This window comes from Carettochelys insculpta, chromosome 7 (assembly GCF_033958435.1).
Source record: "Carettochelys insculpta isolate YL-2023 chromosome 7, ASM3395843v1, whole genome shotgun sequence".
Taxonomy (NCBI): Eukaryota; Metazoa; Chordata; order Testudines; family Carettochelyidae; genus Carettochelys; species Carettochelys insculpta.
Genome location: NC_134143.1, coordinates 69,551,156 through 69,570,713, shown reverse-complemented (window position 1 = coordinate 69,570,713; position 19,558 = coordinate 69,551,156). Strand labels below are relative to the sequence as shown.

At 46.7% G+C, this 19,558-nt stretch overlaps 1 protein-coding gene across 2 annotated transcripts in view; it reads left to right on the top strand.

The window, feature by feature from the left end:
• The window catches only part of SORCS3 (sortilin related VPS10 domain containing receptor 3), a 477,486-nt gene that overhangs the window by 199,944 nt on the left and 257,984 nt on the right, over positions 1 to 19,558 (top strand). For both annotated transcript variants that reach the window (XM_074999210.1, XM_074999212.1), the window contains exon 3: positions 15,245 to 15,344. In XM_074999210.1, coding sequence (XP_074855311.1) covers positions 15,245 to 15,344 — 100 coding nt within the window. The remainder of the gene's footprint in view (positions 1 to 15,244; positions 15,345 to 19,558) is intronic.

Below are 19,558 nucleotides of genomic sequence, written 5' to 3'. Positions count from 1 at the left end.
GGATATCCACCCACGCTGGGAATCCTGCCTCTTACCTGCAGCCATATCCACAGTTATCAGAAGACACATGCTTGGAAATGTGTCCTTGAGAGTTCCACACTAACCTTAACTTTGCCGTTTTATGCCACCCAGCTGTTCCTATTGCATAGAGGAGTTGAAACGTGATGATCCTTGGGTGATATAGCCCCCACACATCCACTTTCGAATGCCAAGTACTGTGAGATCTTAGATGTGAACTCTTTCGTATTCGGCAACCCTGGGACTGGGAGTTTGCTGGATATTCAAATATTCTGGATACTAGAGAAGTATACCTAGCAATGCATAACACTAAAGAAGAACAAGATTAACTATTAAGAAACGAACAAAAACGTATGCAGCGTGCTTTATTCACCAGCAACAGTAGTATTGTACACTGCAAACTTACACTGTGTTTGCTGTATTTATTTGTATTTACTCTCACTAGACTGCACTTATGGAGAACGTTAACTAAAAATTACTTATGGCTAAAATATCGGTTATTTGAGAGTTCCGGATGGTAGAATGTCAGTTAAGACAGAGTTTATTGTATTTGGATGGTATTTGGCACTATATGGTTATGTCTACACTATCCCCCACCTTCAAAAGGGGGATGCTAATGAGACACTTCGGGATATGCTAATGAGGCACTGCAATGAATATAACCAAATAGGAATGAGGGGATTTTGAAGTGTGGGGGGTCCTTTCAAAAAAGGACCCCGTGTAGCCGAGCTGCGCGTGATCGAAAGTGGCACTTTCAAAGTGCCGCAGCTGCCATTATGCTAATGAGGTGGTGCATATTCATTGCAGTGCCTCATTAGCGTATCCCAAAGTGTCTCATTAGCATACCCCTTTCGAAGCGGGCAGGGGGCTAGTGTAGGCAGAGCCTATGCATAAGAGGAAGATTGTAGAGATTCATCTGTGGCCTGTACCTAGGGGAAAGATCACTGGCCTATAGTGGGTGAGCGATTCAGGACACAATGAGATCTCTTTCCTCACCCCGGAGAAATGAGGTTAAAAGGTGAATTGTGGAGATCTCAGCTGGGCGGGAGCAGAAAGGAGAGTCTCCAGTCCAGAAATCAGAGGTCAGAGCTCAGTTTGAAAAGCCCTGCTGCAGCATTTTCTTCAGAGCGGCAATCTGCAGCATCTATACTACTTGAATGGCAAATGGGGAGTGAGATTAAGGCTATGTCAACACTACGATGTAAATTCAATTCGGTTAAAATCGATTTTATAATGCTGGGTTTTATAAATTTGAATTTGACTCTGCTCACCTCCTCACGAAGTCCTCACAAAGTTAACTTATTGCTGCCCCACTCAATCATCAAATATCGACTGTTGGAGCAGTGCATCATGGGAACCTATCTTACAGTTCTCTCAGCCCCATAGCATTCTGGGTATTTTTGCTGGTGCAGTATGGGAAAAAATGCCCTGCAAGTGTTTGTGGGTTTGTGATGTCATCTTCTCGCATTGCTTTGCCCTCAGTCCCTCCTGTGGAAAGCAAACAGACATTTTTTCAGAGTGAAAGAGGTAAAAGTAGGGAATTCCAGGCGATGGAAAACCAAATAGGCTGGCTTCAGGTGGTGCAGTAGACCAGGCAGGGGGTCTGTCATGCTCACCTGGGATCAACAGGTGTCTGTGTCATCTCAGATGGCCTTCCAGCCACTTCCCCTCCACCCTTGAATCCGGAAACATCATCCCTGACAATATTGCAGGAACAGAGCACAGCTTGAAGAAAGCAGAGGATAGTGAAGCTGAGGAAAGGAGGCAATTTGTGATCCAGGGTTTTTGGCTTCCCACTTCATTACACAGACGTGTGCAACACGGGGGATGAAGTGTGACAAATAACCATGTACGTGAATGACTCTGAGCCCTGGGATCACCCAGGGGTCTGTGCCATCTCAACTGGCCCTCCAGCCACTTGCTGCCCCCTTGAAAGCACCCCTAACTGGGCAGAATGCTTTGGCTTCTCCCTGATAAGCCAACTTGCACTCCAGGCATGGATTGCTGTATCTGCCCCACCCCCACATTTTGTTAGGGGTGTCGTGGGGCGTGGGGTTGTCTGTTGGAGGGCCAGTTGAAACGATCCCTTCAGGGTGTTGCTAGGGTGGGGAGGCCACCCTGATTAACCATGTGGGAGCTGCCCCCCACATCCTATTTGGGGCGAAGTTGTGGGGTAAGTGGGGGTTTGGTTGAAGGGCCAGTGGAAATGGTCCCCTCCCCCTCATGATAGCAAGCCCCTGAAAATTTTTGCTGCTGGGGGAGACTTCCCCTGGGCGGCAGCAAGCCCACGAAAATCTGTCCCGCCTTTGGAGCCTTCACCGTGCACAAGCCAGGACATAGTGCTGCCTGGCAGCATGGCCCACACTGTGCAGCAGGAATGTCCTTTTATAAGGTGGGGGGCAAACCACACAATATGGTTGGACATGGGAAAGACCCCGACTGCATGGCGCCTGGCGGGGAGGAGGTGGGTGGCTGCGCCTGTACAAGTGTAAGCTGCAGAAAAGTTTTTTGGCCTCTCATGCAAGCACGAACCCCACAGCCTAGCTGCCATGTGGTGCAGTGGGGCACGGCCTGGTGCCAGCACTGGAAAAAAAAGAAAAAATCCAAGTGCTCAGCGTGCAGAGTGGGAGAAAGAACCATGAACTCTGTGTTGGGGCTATGTTTAATGGGTAGATGTGCTCACGGTGCTGATAATAAGGAAAGAAGTTTCTCAGCCTCTCGTACAAGCGTGATCCCACAGGGTAGCCGCCACAGGCTTCTTGGTGCCCAATTCAAATATGCAGACTTCCTTGATTCCTGTGCACCCAGAGAGCATTGGAGATGGAAGCAGCCACAGTGGACAACAATGTGGCATTGTGGGATACAAATGGGACACTTCTGGAGGCTAATAAATTCGATTTAAAAACATGGAGTTTTCACAACAAAAAGCAGTCGAGTAGCACTTTAAAGACTAGCAAAATAGTTTGTTAGGTGAGCTTTCGTGGGACAGACCCACTTCTTCAGACCATAGCCAGACCACATGGAGTTTTCACGCTCGCCTTAATTAGAAATTTTTAAAATTAAACTTGATGCTACACCGTCACTTCCGACGATGTTATAATATCGACCTTAGCGCTCCCTAAAATTGACCTAGTGGTATTTACAATGAAGATGGTGACATTGTAAAATTGAGCAAACTGACTTAATCTTGACCTTTTCATGTAGTGTAGACATGGCCTAAGGGAGCCAGGATTAGGGCTGGTAAGAGGAGATTTAACAGGGAACTTCCTCCATTTCAGACACGGGTTTTCTGGAAATGTAAAAAATGTGACATTAAAGGAGAACAGTTTACACGCTTTACATTGTCTGAGTGAAATAATGAGTGGTCAGTTACCTGATGCTGCTTGGTTGCTTTTAATTGATCCCAAATGACTGATCCTGTGAAATAATCAGACGGCGAGAGAGCTGTCAGAGCCCCAGACATGTTTGCAGTCACTCTTGTTTCCGCGCTCTGATAGCAGGACTGATGCTAATTAAAAAGGAGCATAGCAACTTGTAAATATGGTGGTTGGTGTGCAGAGTGCTTTGCCCTCGGGAGGGCAAGGGGCCGGGTAGGAAGAACAACTGTTTTCTAGACATCCGTGCAAACAAAAGCCCATTTGCGGTTATGGCCACACACGGTCAGACAGCGGCTTGGGATCAGTACAAGTGCTCCTCAGCATTGTCCTGCAGGACTGGAGAAGGAGGCTGGTCCCGGGTGGGGTGCAGGCCTGGGACTCAGAAGCTCTGAGCTCATTGGCCATGTTCAGTGCTGGCTCCCTGTAGGACCCGTGGAATGTCGTCAAGGCCCAGATTGGAAAAGGATTTAAGGTATTGCTGTGCTGAGTGTTGTTACAAGACTGAATGCAGCAACACGTGATTTAAGAACCTAAGCTTTTCCTTTTCCAAGTGGATTTAGGCACTGAAGACCCTATGTCCTACTGACAGCTTTAGGATTAATCCCATTCGGGAAGTAAACAAAGGCTCCTAGACCAGATAGGCCTTGCGACACTGAACACAGCAATGCCCAAATGCACCTCAAAACCTGGGGCTGAACCTTTCTGTGCCTCAGCTCCTTACCTGTAAATAGTGGGGCAAGTCATTCTTCCTTTCCTCTTCCTTCATCTCTGTTGGGGCAGAGCAGGAGGCTGGGGGTGCCTGGCTCTCGGGGAGGGAAGTGGGATTGGGTTAGGGCATGGGGTGCTGGGAGTGCCTGGCTCTGGGGGAGGGCAGTAAGTCATGTATTATATACTTCAATCCCTTGATAGATACTTAGATTTGTAAAAATAAATGTGTAGTATGTGGCTCTTTGCACTCAACCAATAGCTATTTGCACTCTTCCCGATATAAATTCTGCGAACAATGTCTGGATTGTGATGACAGGGTCTCAGATGCAGGGTAATTCTTCAGCAGTGTTTTATGACTCACCCTCCACTTGGGAAAGGCCCAAGGCACCTCATTTTGCTGCAATGGGTCAGTGGAACAATTTGATCCGTTCGACGCATGAAGCTGCAGAAATCTCGGCTGTTCCAACAGCTTGATGAAATATTCCAACTGAGTAAGCTGCTACAGGGAGGTCTTCCTAGTTTGGTGTCTGCTTCTGGCTTTGTTTACATATGATGGTTGGGAGGCAATCACAGCCCAGTGATCCTGGACTGTTCTGACTGCTTTAAGAGCATGTTTAGAAATCAATTTTTTGGGGGGGAGGGGGCTGTTTGAAAGCCACATTATGAAGAACTCTGCCTCTTTATCTTCCCTGTAAGGTTGCAACACAGATATTAGCCCGTGACAGCAATTATTGATGGTGTCATTAAGGTTGAGACTCCATTTCCAGCAATCCATTTTTCATATTTGTTGGGCTGTGGGGATGCTGATAAGTTGTGGCACAATGGAATTTCAAAACCAATGGGTTTATTGTTTGCTCTCGTGCATCTGGGGGAAGGGAGATTAATACGTGAAATTCTTGCAAATACCCTGTGTGCTCAAGTTATTAAAGTGTAATCGCCGCACAATAATGACTTGTAGTGAAAACCCATCATTATTTATTTGCTCCGTCTGCAATATCCGTTGTGCAGTAAAGCACAAGAGAAAAAATAATGTTTTCGGCTAACACGCATTTAGTGTGTGCTTAAGAAGGCAGCTGTTATTTTACGACGCTATCCTGATTAGTGCAAACACGTTTGACATTTGCCAGCTGTGTAATAGAAACAAGTGTACATGCTGTAATATCTCTTCCCCTTTCTCTCTGTACATGCAGCAGTTCAATTTCAATACCTATTTTATTGGTCAATAATTGTAGCTCATTAGTATGCAAGTGCCCCTATATGTCTGAATCTCGCATCCCCAGGAAAGCACACATTTTAAAGATCATCTGGGAAAGGCACTTTTGAGTTGGTGAAGCTCTAGTGTGTGATGGAAAGGTTGATGTATGAGTGACCTGCTCAGACATTTAACTTGGGGATGAAAATCAGCCACAGAGAGGAAATCTGGAGGAGCAGGAGGTAGAACTCTGCCGAGGATGCAGTGAAGGCAAGACTGTAACAGTGTTCAAAAAGAACTAGATAAATTCATGGAGGCCAGGTCCATCAATGCCTGGTAACCAGGACGGCCAGGGATGGGGTCTCTGGTCTCTGGCAGCAGCTGGGAATAGGTGATGGGGGATGGATCACATGATGATTCCCTCTTCTGTTCATTCCTTCTGGGGCACAAGGCACCTGGCATTGGCTACTGTTGGAAGACAGGACACTGAGCTAGATGGACCTCTGGTCTGACCCAGTACGGCTGTTCTTATGTGGAGACTAAAGTGGGACTGTCAGACAGAAACTTTTGAGAGGTGACACTTTTGGCGCTGTTTAGAGACTCTGCAATTTTCATGGGTTAGAGCTTCAGCTACTCTAAATTAATGGAGCTCCCTTGTGGAACCAATTTACACAATCTGCAGATCTAGCCACATAACCAAGACTGCTTGTGTTCTCTTTGCGTTTCCTGAATAACTGGCACTAACCGGAGTCCTGAGTTGTCTTTTTGGCCTGAATGGTACTATCTACATACTGAAAATTAAGCAGGATCAGGGCTAATGTGTTGGAAAAATGGGGAATGGTTACATCCATTTTGCAGGTGGGGAACTGAGGCATAAAGGAGATGAAGGGATTTGCCAGAGGTCACACAGGAAGTTGGTGGCAAAGCCAGCTATTGAACCCAGGTTTTGTGTATCCCAGTCCAGTATTTTAAATACAAGACCATTCATTTTCTTATTAAACCTTCAGATCCCTACTTTGAGGTAGGTCCATTTTGCAGGTGGTGTATTTACATATGGAGTAGCTAAATTCGAGATCACAAAGTGAGGCAGTGTCAGAAGTTAGGGACAGTCCCCTGACATTTTAGACCGGTCCACCTCTTCCAGCCATGGTACCTGTACTGTCCTTCCCTAAAGAAGAGGTAAATGTGGACAATATATGCTTCCTGCGTGTATATGTAACCCACACACCAAGATGTGGTCCACTGCTCCATGCGGTGGCACCTAGACCACTTACACAGAGAGAGAATGGCTTTTAGCTCCTGCACTAAGCTCCAGAGGTGGGCAGTCATACAGATCTCTGGAATTTACTTTAGGATTAGACATTCATAGACTCGTACCAAAGACAATGATCACATCATAATCACCTGTATCTAAGTAGCCCTTAATTTTTAGTTCTGTGATCTGTTTCTGTTTATCTGCCAAAGTAAGCTGTAATACAGAATTCCCCCGTGCTGGCTGAAACCCTTTTAGACATGAGAAACTGTCATCTCTGTATATATATTTTGAAATTCCAAGAGTATTTTAGTACCGGCAGCATGAGGCCTCCAGCGTATGTCACTCAGATTGAAGTCCCCAGAATTGTGCAGCTTTTTTTCCCCCCCTATGCTTTTTTAGGTACGTGCCCAAGGAGCTGTCCCCCGCTGTTGATTTGGTGACCTGTAGCAGACCCCGCCTAATGCCCTGTCTGTTATCTGCTTTATCTGTTACGACATTGATCCGTAAGCATTGCAGATCACTTTCTTCTGAATTGTCTGAGGCTCAGACACAGATACAGGTTGAACCTCTCTAATCCAGCATGCTCTGGACCTGACCTGTGCTAAATGAGAGAATTTGCTGGACCCTGGGGGCGGGGTCTGGGGGGCAGGTCATCGTTGTCTAGCGCATTACCAACACTTCCACTGCTTACTGGGCTCTGAGAAGACATTTGGGGTAAATTACAGCTAAATAAGAACATAGAACACTGAGAGCCAGGACTGGTGGCTGTAAACAAACAAACAAACTTTACGAGACCACAGGAAACTTGGCCATACCCATACTGAGTGGTGGTTCGTCTAACTAAAATCATGCTGGGTTATGGATGCTCCCAGACAAGAGAGTGCCAGACTAGAGAGGTTAACCTATAAGAGTATTTTTACCCACTTGTGGGTTATAGCCATGGATTTAAAATTCCAGTCATGGGAATTGTGTTCTCCATACGACGGTAGGGGTGGACATCCCATACCCTGCACTTCTGGGGGTCCTGAGCCGTCCTATGGATTTGGGGGGGAATTACCTGGAGGTGGGGCTGGGGGATTACTCGGGGCCAGGGGTTGCACATCGGCAGCTGCAGCAGCAGGATTTCACCTTCGCCTCTGCAGCCACTGAACAGGCAGCAGGAGCTCCGTCCTACTCCTGCCGTGCTGAGCCTAGCTTCTCTGCAGTGGGCTGGGATGGGGGCAGAGCGGAGCAGGCTGCTGCTGTCATGCCCATGTGGTGAGTGGGGAGGAGGGAGGCAACCCCCTGCTGCTGCTACTGCCGCTACATGCAACCCCCAGCCCCAGTTGCTGGGGGAGGGCTGGGAGGGAGGAAGGATGGAGCAGGGGAGGAGGGTTGCTCTGGGCCCTGCGTGTTCTCATGGGTTTCAGTAACATCAGCTAGATCACATTTATTGTCATGAATGAGCAATTCCACTTCCTCTTGTCTGTTACTCACTCTCCTAGCGGTGTGCATAGGCAGTTACAGAATTTCTCCTTCTCATGTCCTTTGGTTCCTTGCTTAACTTCTCTCTCAGCATCTCAGTCCAGTGCTAAACGCTCTTTTTCCTGCCCCACCTGTTACTGGTTTAATCCCCTCCTGGCTATTCTAACTAGCTTGTCTCCAAGAAGATCGGTCCAGCTTCTGCTGAGCTGGGGCATGACTAGGTATATATGGGGCATGATATTTATAGACTATTTCTTCTCTTTGTTAGGATAAATATGTTGAGCTCTTTGCACCTATCATGATAAAGCAGATTTTCTATTGTTTTCAGCATTCTTGTGGCTCTTCTCTGAGCTCTCTCCAATTTATCAACATCCTTTTTAAACTGGGGGAATCAGAGCTGGAGATAAGATTCCCATAGTGGTCACACCAGTGCCAAACATAGAGGTCAAATATCCTCTTTGCTACTTGAGATTCTACTCATCTACTCATGCCAGGGTTGAGTTAGCTCTTTTGGCCACAATCGCCTTGTGCAATTGGTTATCTGTCACCCCTGCACCCCAAATATTTTTCAGAGTCACTGCTTTGTAGGATGGACACTCCCCTCCCCCATCCCATAATTACGGCCTGCATTCTTTGCTCCTAGATATACACATTTCCAATTCACTGTACTGAAATACAGAGGGTTTGCTTGTACTTAGGTTACCTGGTGATCCAGGCTGACCTGGATCAGTGGCATGGTCTCTTGGTTATGTACCACACCCCCAGTTTGTATGCACGTAGAGAGGCTCAGCAGCACTTCCCAGGAGAGTTGGGAACATCAGGGGAATAAACCTAAGGGGGCAGATAGGATGAAGCAGAGTCAGCCATTGAACCTCTGACCCAAAGTGGCCTAGCTGCAATATCTGAATCATACGGGGTGGGGCAGCAAAATTCACCCCTAGGCAGTGGAGTAGCACAGGGATTGTGTACCTCTCAGATCCCAAGTGAGCCTTAAGTGGTGCATGGGTCTAGTGCTGGCCCAGGGGGAAATATCACCTGGGCATGACAGTCAGAGTGCCAGTGGCCCACAGCAGCTGTGGAAAGGATCTGTGAGAGAGCAGCAGGGACATTCAGGAAGGCAGAGCCTTGTGAAACCAGGGCAAAGAGTTAGGTGTCTGAAGTACCAGGTTCTGTGGATTTACTCTTCCTTTTAAATGCCCAGGTGTACACGCCAGTTAAGCCTTCTTTCTCCCTGGAAGCTCAGGATTTTGGTGTCTCCCAAACTGGGTGGGAAACTGGTGAGTCTCACAGAGGGTTCCTGTGACTTGTAAGTCTGTTGCCTCTGTTTCTGTCCCTTGGTGCTCTGAAATTAAAGCCTGGCCGACACTCTAGTACAAGCCCAGTTCAGCTGCTGGAGGCCAGCAATGGGTGCAAACCATTGCTGAACCCTGCATTGAGAGGCTGCACTGCTCTTGCTCCGGTCTGCACTAGGCGGGGGGCATGCTGGTGTAGCTGCAGGGATTTCAGAGCCACTGTTGGGGGACCTGGGGCTACACCCGAGTGTTGGTGTCAGTCTCTGGAGGGACCACTCCACAATCCACCACCTCCCTGACAATCTCTCGTCTCAGAGGCCGTGTCTACACTAGCCCCAAACTTCGAAATGGCCATCCAAATGGCCATTTCGAAGTTTACTAATGAAGCACTGAAATGCATATTCAGCGCTTCATTAGCAAGTGGGCGGCCGCGGCGCTTCCGAATTGACGCGCCTCGCCGCCGCGCGGCTCGTCCAGACGGGGCTCCTTTTCAAACGGACCCCGCCTACTTCAAAGTCCCCTTATTCCCATGAGCAGAGTCCCCTTATTCCCATTTGCATGGCCAAAGTTTGGGGCTAGTGTAGACGTAGCCAGAGAGAGATATTCAGAGGGGTAATAAGGGAAGTGGGGAATGAATATGGAGACACACACTGCAATCACCCGTTGAGAGAGACTGACAGGCAAGTGCTACTTATAGGGAGACCTAGCCACACATGCACACACGCCCTCCGAGCCAACCAAGCCCGTCTGCTCCTGAGCCATATTTTATAGCTGGTTTCACGGCCGAATGGTTTAAGCTGCAAACAAACAAAACCCCTCCATTTTCCTTTCCTCCCCTGCCTGCGGGATCTTGGCTGAGGAGCTGGCTGTGCTGACAGCGAGTCGGCTGGCATTCAGGGCAGCCGTTTCCTTTCTGAAGACAGGCTCATATCGCACGTGGCTCCTTCCTGGCTGTCCCAGGTGAGTTGTTGTCTGCTCCAATATTCTCTCCCTCCTGCTCCTGGCTCTCTTGCTGTCTCCATTTCATTTCCCCAGGATGAGTGCTTGTTATTGCAATATTAGAAGGTGCTGGCTCAGGCCCATTTGTCTGTAGGGTTGCGAGGATGCCCACGCTCCTTTTACTGTGGGGACTGGATTGATTTCCTTAGGCGCTCGTTACATTGAATTATAACTGGGCTTGCTGCAGGGAATGTTCTCCCTCCATATTTGGTCCACAGGCCCTGCTCTAATACAGTTTGGGAGCAGGTGCACCATGGTTTAAATGCATAATAGTTTGTCAGGGCAGTTGAATCAAGCAGGTAATTTTCTCTCCCCTGCATTTTGGCTACAACACTGTTACAGGAGAATCCACAAGCTCGAAATAAACTATTTAACTTATAAATCCTCTTTTTTCCCGGGGGAGTAAATCAGGTTTCAGTGCTGCTGTCGCTTTAAGGAAAGATTTGATTGATTGACTGCCAGGAACAGAGACAGACCTTCTGACAGGGAGGTGGATAAGAGGGGCAGCTGCATCAGGCCCAGCTTTTCAAAGGTGGTCAGGGATCTGGGGTGCTTTGGTGCCCTTAGGGTAACAGGCAAGATAGTTGGTCAGGAAGCTCCTCCATGGTCTGGCCAGTCTTCAGGTCCACATCACTCTGTTGGGCTCCTGCTCTCAGGATCCTTGCAGAGGCTGCTCTATTAATGAGCTCGGGGCTCTGCCTCTTATACTTCCTTTCCTGCGTATTAGTCTCTGGAGGTGGGGGCGAGGGTGCTCTGGTTCGTCCCGCTCAGTTTTCAGGAAGTACTCTTCTGTTCCAAGGACAGGGGAAGGCCACACCACCTCTCTACAGGCTGACAAGTCCCTCTGGCTTGTAATGAGGAGACGTGGCCATGGCAGCTCCACACATTGCCCCCACCCTGAGCACCGACTCTGCGGTTCCCATTAGCTGGGAACCAAATAGCAGCTGGAAGGTTGTCACCATTTCTCAAGATTCACCGGAGGCAAGCGTTGTTCAGAGCCTGCGCCCCAGCTCTCTGCTGTTGCCTGGAGCACCTCCTGCAGTCAAACTGCCTCTGAAAGCTACACCACCGCCAAGTTCCTCAGCCTCAGCAACGAACCCCTCCTGCATCTTGAACCCTCGTTTGTGGCCCTACCCGCACCTCCAGCCCAGTGCCCAGAGCTCCTCCCACCCCACAACTCTCACCTTAGACCAGAGCTCCTTTCCAAATCTGAATCCCTCAGCCCCACTCCCAGCCTAGAATGTATAAGAGGATGGGATCTTCCTACCTTTTCATGTAAAGCCCATGTCTCTCCTCCCATCATAACAGTTTCCAGTATTGCTATGTGTGTACATATTATTTATTTATTTTATCTTGTCAGTACAGAGAATTTCACATACCAACTAATTAACCCTGAATATGATTCTTTGTAATGTATAACAATGCTTATGGTTTATTGTTCTTGCTAGTTATTGTTATTATGCTCAATTAGTGGACCAATAAACTGAGTCGCAAGAGTTGGGAACCCAAGAATCCTGACTTAGCGCTCTGTGCTTGAGCCACTAGATTTACCATCTCCTCCGCCTCCTGTGTGTACAAGGAGAGCAAACACAAGTAACCAACATAACGCATTAATGGAATGAATTGACCATGTTTGTTGTTGACTGTTTTTGGTCATTCCTGTGATATAGCTCCTCTGTCCCATGTGAAAAGTGTGTAGCAACAGCACCTTTGGCTGCCCTCGGGTGGATAGTCTTTGAACCATGGACATTGGAAATGAAGTTATCCCAGCGTAGCTGCTGAGGGTTAGATTCATGAAGGTTCAAAGGTGTCTAAGCCCTGCATTCATGGTAAACTCCCTCCTCCCACTTAGCTGCCGCATAGCCCTGGGGACACCTCAACTCCTTCGGAACCTAAACGTCCACTGTTAATATCTCCAAGGCGCCTAAATTTTAGCAGCTGAGCATGCGCCAAGTAGCCTCAGTGCTGACCCTACCTAGCAGTGTGGTGCCCAACTCACTATGGGATTCACAAACTAGATGTTCTGCTACCTATGTAGCCCTCGGCTCCTGACCTGGTGGGCATACTCAGAGCATGCGTCCTAGTGAGTCCATTAAATTGCGGATAGGAGTCTGGGGCTGCACAGGTGACTAGCTAGTAGCTATGAGAGTACAGCCGAGTGTTTAAAGGTGGAGTCAGCACTCTCACTTTGTTCCCAGCTTCACCAGTTTCTGTGTGATCTTGGGCAAGTCGTTTGGGCCAGAATGTTTAGATGTGGGTGCCAAAGGTTAGCCTACTCATTTCAGGCACCTAAATAAGTAGGTTGTTTTCCAGAAGGGAACTGGTAGTTTGAAACACTTGGGCTTCACCTCCCCAATGCCTCAATTCTTCCTCTTTAAAATGTGGATCATGTTTCCCAACATGGTCGCTGGGTCATCTGTGAGTCTGAATTGATTGATTCTGGTCAAATGCTTCAGGATCTCTTGGTGGAAGATGTTATAGAAGTTCAGAGTATTGCTGAGATATCCTTTGAGACTTTCTGTAAAGCCATTGTTGTCCATCATTGTAATGAAGAAAGCCCAAAGAAAGCTAAAGAAATAATGATCATAGCTGCCTCTGTACCTATTCTTTGAAAGGGGAAGTGAAGAGATGGAAGGAAGGCTAATGAGAAAAGGTCATTAGGACAGATTTACAAGTGCAGAGCATTTTGGGAGATCTGAAAGTGAGGATGAGAACAAAACCACTCTGGCCCTGTGGGAATATATTAAACTATTATTTGCATTCTGTTTGAACGCTGATGGAAATTAGTGATCTCTTCCATTATCAGATTTCCAATACGTGAGCTATTGTGTCTTTCTCTTGTATAATCATGGATTGAGCTTGTTCAAAGCTTCAGCACTGCTGGTGGGGACTAGACCAAAGAGCTAGTCAGTGTTCATCCTATTTCCATTGCAAAGTATTTAGCATAGGTTGCAGATTCCTGCCCCAGTGAAAGGTGTGTATTCAGTGCCCCATACAGCTGAGCTAATTGCTCCTGAATTGTTCAGTTTCATCTATCGGACTACTTTAGCATCAAGATTTGGTAGGAGGGAAAAATCAGGTTCAGTGATGATCTACGTGCTGATAACTCAACACGTTTAGTACGGATGAGCTCAAACCGTATGTAGGCACTGAGATCACTGGCAAGGGAGAATGAAGTCTGTTCTACAGCCTTAATTGTTTTTAGCTCATGCAGTGGATACACCCGGCTTTAGCCCCAAAGGTTGCAGGTTCATCCCCTCCTGCCAATGACCCAGGTCTGTCAGTCTTACGCTTACAAAGCAGACTCTGATTATGCTTCCCAACGCAAGATGGTCTGTGGGTGTTCAAGTTATGGGGGTTTGGTTTAACTCATTTTAAGATGGAATAAGTGGCAAAAACTGGGAGTTGTGCTTGCAAAAGGAACAAAGGCCTGATGTGGTATCATAGCCCCATTGATACCAATAAGTGGATCCCCCATCTTATGGATTCCACCCTTGATTGACTGTGGAGCCTGGCTCCAGGTGTCTTATTTAGCTGCCTCACAGTGGGAAATGCCCCAAGGACTCTTTCAATGTCACTTTGACATGCATTATCCAAACTGAATCAGTAAAAAAGGCTGACTCAGGACAGACCGTGGAGTCAGTCTGACTCCATAGCCAATTGGGAGAGAATGCGCAGCAGTTCTGTTGTATTCTTTAGAGGAGCAATGGTATTCACCTTGGTAGTGGGGCAGGTGCATGGCCCATGTCTGCAGCAGATGCACAGAGATCAGAATACCAATCACAGCGCCATCCCCATGCCAAACCCCTCTCTTCAAGACCAGAACCCTGAGACATTGGGCTCATGAAGCAAGCCCCTGTGCTGCAGCTGGTCTGAGATGGAGCATGCATTCTTATATATTTTCTGCTCAAATGTGTAATGAGGGAGGGTGAAGGGGAAGAAGGGTAGGTAAGGGGCGGGGTAAACATTGCAAGGACTACCAACCCTCATGCTTCAGGGCATAAACTGAGCAGTGATCACCATAAAAGGTCAAGAGGTTTCTTTTCGGCCATTAATGCGGCACAGTTTGGTGAACGGTGAGGATTTTGCAACTTCCCCTAAAGCATCAGGCACTGGCCACTGTTGGAGTCAGGCTAGTTGGACTACATGGGCATTGTTTTGTTCTGACAAGGTGAACCCCTGTCTTCTTCACCAGGGAGAGTGTGTGTATGGGGGTGAAAACACAGAGAGGCAATAAACATGGGAAAGGGATTTCAAATTTCCCCAGAGAGGAGTGGGAGGAGAAAGCTGCAGAAAGCTCCCAGTGATGGAAGTGGCACTTTTTGCCAGTCACAAATGGGCAGCGTCGCCTCTGGATCATCTGCTTCATCTTGTGGGAACTGCCTGAGTCTCTGTACCTCAGGAAGCAAAATAAACCCCCTGGCACGGATTAGCCTGTGGGAGGCGGAGCTGGGGAGATGGCACTGTGGATACAGATGATTTGGATGGGAGTCTGAAGTGGATCAGGATTTTGATCCCTTCTCTCAAAAAACACTTTTGTTTCAGGTGGACTCGTCTGTTTGTTTTAAATACAAGTCGTACAGGAATGGCTGAGGTGCCACATGGGATATGGGTATCCTGCTCAGGAGGACCTACAAACATCAGCCCTGTTCCCTGCTTAACAATCACCGAGGTGCACCCTGGAATCACTGGGGGGTGTGCCTAGGTGGAGGAGCCTGACTGTGTCATTCTCTAAGAAGTATGTGGAGCAGTAGATGTAGACACAAAAGTCTTTCTCATCTTATTTCCACCCCCCCACCTCTCCAGAATGAAATATGAAAGGGTGGGTTTGGGAACATGAATGTGCAGGTTGCATCCTCTGGCACCGGTTCATAAGCTAACGTGCCTCCCCCAGGTTTGGAGAACCATATATTTTCTTTTCGTCTCTTCTTCCTTGCAGGTCGACGGACTATGGCACCACCTATGAAAAGCTTAACGACAAAGTGGGCCTGAAAACTGTGCTCAGCTACCTTTATGTCAGTCCTACTAACAAGAGGAAGGTAAGGAGAAGCCATTGATCTAGTTGCCGTAGAAACAAAATTACCACACTTTTTTCATTCTTAAAAGAATCCTGATCCTGAAGCAAAACCCAGCAGTAAACATGAGACATTAAAGGACATGAATCTGATCTAATCTGCATGGGTGGGTGTAACACCGTGAAGTTCAGTGGAATTACTTTTGATTTATGCAGGAGTAATGCAGATCAGATTCAAGACCTTAATCTACTGCAGGAAGTGCCTAGTCAGTTGTTAGAGAGGTAAATGATGCAAATTTAGTTGTTTTTAACACTTCGTCTAAATAAGCTGAACTTGCGCAAAACTTTGTGAGATTTTTGCCCCTGCTGATTTCAGCTAAAACACCTCTTCTTGTCTTATTATCAGCCAGTTATTATTAGAAACACCAGGTAAAAGACAGCCTTGCATTGGATACTTCCTTTTATGGTTCCTTAAATTAGCCAGGGAGTTAAAGGAACAGATGTAACTGAGACCTGTGGCTGGTGAGATCACATACGAAGGATGATATGCGTGTGTGTATATGAAGCTGTGGGCTGGGGCTCATGCTTTGAGCGGAACTTGTAGGAGAGAACATGATGTCATAGCTTTCAAGCTCTCTGCCCAGATTTCCCACATGATGCAATTAGAACGGCAGCTGACTCACAGAACACAGACTGGCATGACTACTGAGCACTGGTTGATTTGAAGTCGTCATTGTTTTGGTTCAAGGAACTAGCGGAGCGCTGGCACTTTTAGCTGCTCCTGGAAGTCAGAGGGAGATTGCTTCAGCTGAATGCTTCTTTCAGTGCCATATATAAGGCCAGCTTGGAGACTGTTACATTCGATCATTTTCAAACTGCCTACCTCATGTCTCTCTCAATAGCTTTCCAGAGTTATATTTTGCCGTTATTATTGCCATTGTTTTTTCCATCACTGGTTGGGCCACAGAGGTTTCAGGGATGATGTTGATTTCTCTATCTGGAATCTTTAAGGCAGATACATTTCTGTTACAATCAAACAGAACGACAGCACCAAGATGTGTGTGGCAGAGTTTTAGTTTCTTTTTTTTTTTTAAATACCAACGCAGAGGCTGAATTCTCATGAATACCATCTTCCCCTGGTCAGTGTTCTGAGTGAAATGGAACAAAGCTGTTCACATTTTACTGTACGGATTTTATCGCTGCTTGACTCCATGAGGACCCTTCCATTGTTAAGGGAGGAGTCATTTTCAAGGGTCCAAAGGCAGAATAGGTAAATGACAATTGGCCTCATTAAATTACTTAATTCAACTGTCATTGAAACCACACCAGCATCAGATAAAGATCTAGGGCACAGGAGTGATATGGAGACAGTTTGTAAGTATGGGCTGAAGTTCTCTGGTCTGTACTGTACAGCGGCTCAGACTAGAGGATTACAATAATCTCCTCTCACCTTAAAATCTATGGCTCTTCGTTCTGTTTCCTGAGCAATTTCACCCACCTGAGATCTGAAGCAAGGTATCAGATTGAGAGTGCGGTAGACTTTGCTTGTTAGCCACCACTTGTTTCCCAGCAAAAAGGTGCCGTTATCTGGTAGTTTCCAGTGAGGCTCAGTTTTCAGGTGCTTACACACATACCAGAGCAATGCTATGTTGTAGAACTGGGGTGGGGAAGGGGAGCTATTTAGACACAAAGAGCAAAAATAGCTGTGGACAGAGTGTAAAGAGCCACATATTATATATTTATTTTTATCGATCTAACAATATATAGATATATTATATTTCTATAGATAGAGTGATAAAATAAATATATAATATGTGGCTCAATGCCCTCCCCCTTCCCCAGGGCCAGGCAGCCCTAGCCTCCTTGCTCTAACCCAATGACTTCCCCCTCTCCCAGACCCAGGCATTCCCCGCCACCGGCCCCCTTGCCTGAGTTTCACCGGAGCCACTGCCTCAGCCATGTGCTCCTCCCTCCAGGCTCTGGGGCACATGCGCAGAGTGGCAGTGAGTCCTCTGGGTGCGAGGCTCCGAGGAGGAGCCGCATTTCATTGAGCAAAGGTCCACATGCAGCTTGAGCCGTGGGTTGGCCAGCCCTGTTGTAGAAGCTGAGCTACGGTTTATTGAATTTCGGCTTGATACAGTGTTGAAAAATAAAATGAAAAAAGATGCAATCCAAACCTGCCAGCATGGTTTCACTGGAATGAGTGGGGCAAATTTAGACCTCAGCGTGCTGTGCTTCTTGCCCTTACAGCGGAGGCTTCACCTTGTGTGACCCCGAGTGAAGTGGCACACAGTTTTATGCTGGTGTTACAGAGCATGCCTGTTGGCAAGATCCACATCCCATTAACATCAAAGTCCATGGGGTGGGATCAGTTGCCAGCAAAATGTTGCTGGTCAGTGGAAGATGTTAATACTGGGTTTGCTACGAAGCAGAATTTACTGTGTTACATCATGTGAGTTATTTCCTTGGCCAATCACAGCCTTGGCATATGACACTGCTTCTTAACGACTGCTGAAACTCTCCTTGCTTTACAGTTTAGACCTTTCTTGGGTGACTACCCACTATCTCCTTCCCAGGATAACCCACAAGGCAGTAGGGTGTGGAGAATGTGGTTAAGGCGCTGAATAGGGATTCTTTGTTCTCTGCATTGCTGCCGCAGGCTATTAAACAGCTGCCTTGAGTCAACCCCAGATTGGCTCCACATCAGTGGAAGGTAAAACCATTCCTACGTACAGTGGTATAGTGCTTTGAGATTTTCATTTGCTCTATTAGACTGTCTTGGAGTTGTCATTTCCTAGGATGACAACCACCCTCTCCTTTGTGTTGTTTAAGGATGAGAGACTGATGAATGCACAGTGCAGAAAACAGATCCAAGTACTCAGACTGTAAACTTTTCTGGGCAGGGAGCATATTTTTTTTTTGTTAAATATTCATGTGATACTTAGCACAATGGGGAACTCGTCTCTGATGGGGCTCCTACACCCTACTGCAATATGAATAATAAATCATCATAATAAAATACTTGGTAAATAAATCACACACTTGGGGAGGAGGGTCTTACATTTCCTCTCTGAACACACAACCTGAACCATTTGAGCTAGAGGCAATAACGTCCCATGTGCATCAGATATAAATCTGATATCCTCTTCGTGTGCCTGCCACAAGAGAGCAACATGAACTCTCCTCTCTCTTGCTCACCATTCCCAGGTGGAAATGTTTTTACTGTGTGTATCAGTTTCTTTCTGAGTTTGAACCTCCCAGGTTGTTGGTCAGACTGAGTTACTTACCATTTCTGTCAACTATTGATTAGCTTGCACACTGTTGCTGATGCTAGCTGCTTATTAGTGCTTAGACAATTAATAGTTACATGGAGGAGGAGAAAAGTGCTACATGCATCCAGTGCTAATTGATTTACTGGGGAGAAGGATAATTACTTCTCCGCTGCCCTGTAGAATTGCTGTGGGAATTACCTATCAGATTTCTTTGAAGGCTAAAACTACTTCTGTTCCACAGCTACATAGGAATTATACATTCGGCTGAATGCCTGCTCTATAAACAGTGCTTACCTGAATCGGCAACCTATCCCTAGACTCAATGGAAGTATAAGTCAAGAAGGCCAAATCTCTCATTTTTTATTTTAAAGCAGAACTCTTGTCCCTGGGTTTGGGGAGCATTATGGCAAGTTATTGAAATTCATTTGCATTATTCCATAATGTCTCGGAGGCAATGGTCTCCCAAAATCAAGATGCCCCCTATGTCCTGGTATAATGATAAATATTAGGAGTACTTTGCAGGTATATGACGCCTATGTACCTCCAACAACTTTACATGCAGTAATGAATTATGCTTTCCATCCATCCATCCATCCATGCATTCAGACTGGATGCCTTTAAAAATTCTTTAGTTAAGCAGAATGGCTATGTCTACACTGGAAACATCTGTCTACAGAAATTACCATCAGAAGAGATGTTCCAACAAAACTTTTGTTGACAGATCACGCCTACGCATAAAAGCGAATCCATTTTTTGATCCACTCTGTCAACAAAAGAAGTGTCCACACAGATTTTTTTTTGAAAGAGTCTGTTGACAAAATGCATTTTGTGTGTAGATGCGTTGCAAATGTTGTTTGACAAAACCCCAGTTTTGTTGACAAAACTCTAGTGTAGATGTAGCCAATATGTTGGGCTCAGTACAAGAGTAACTGAATGGAAATTCTCTGGCCTGTGCTGTGCAGTCAGT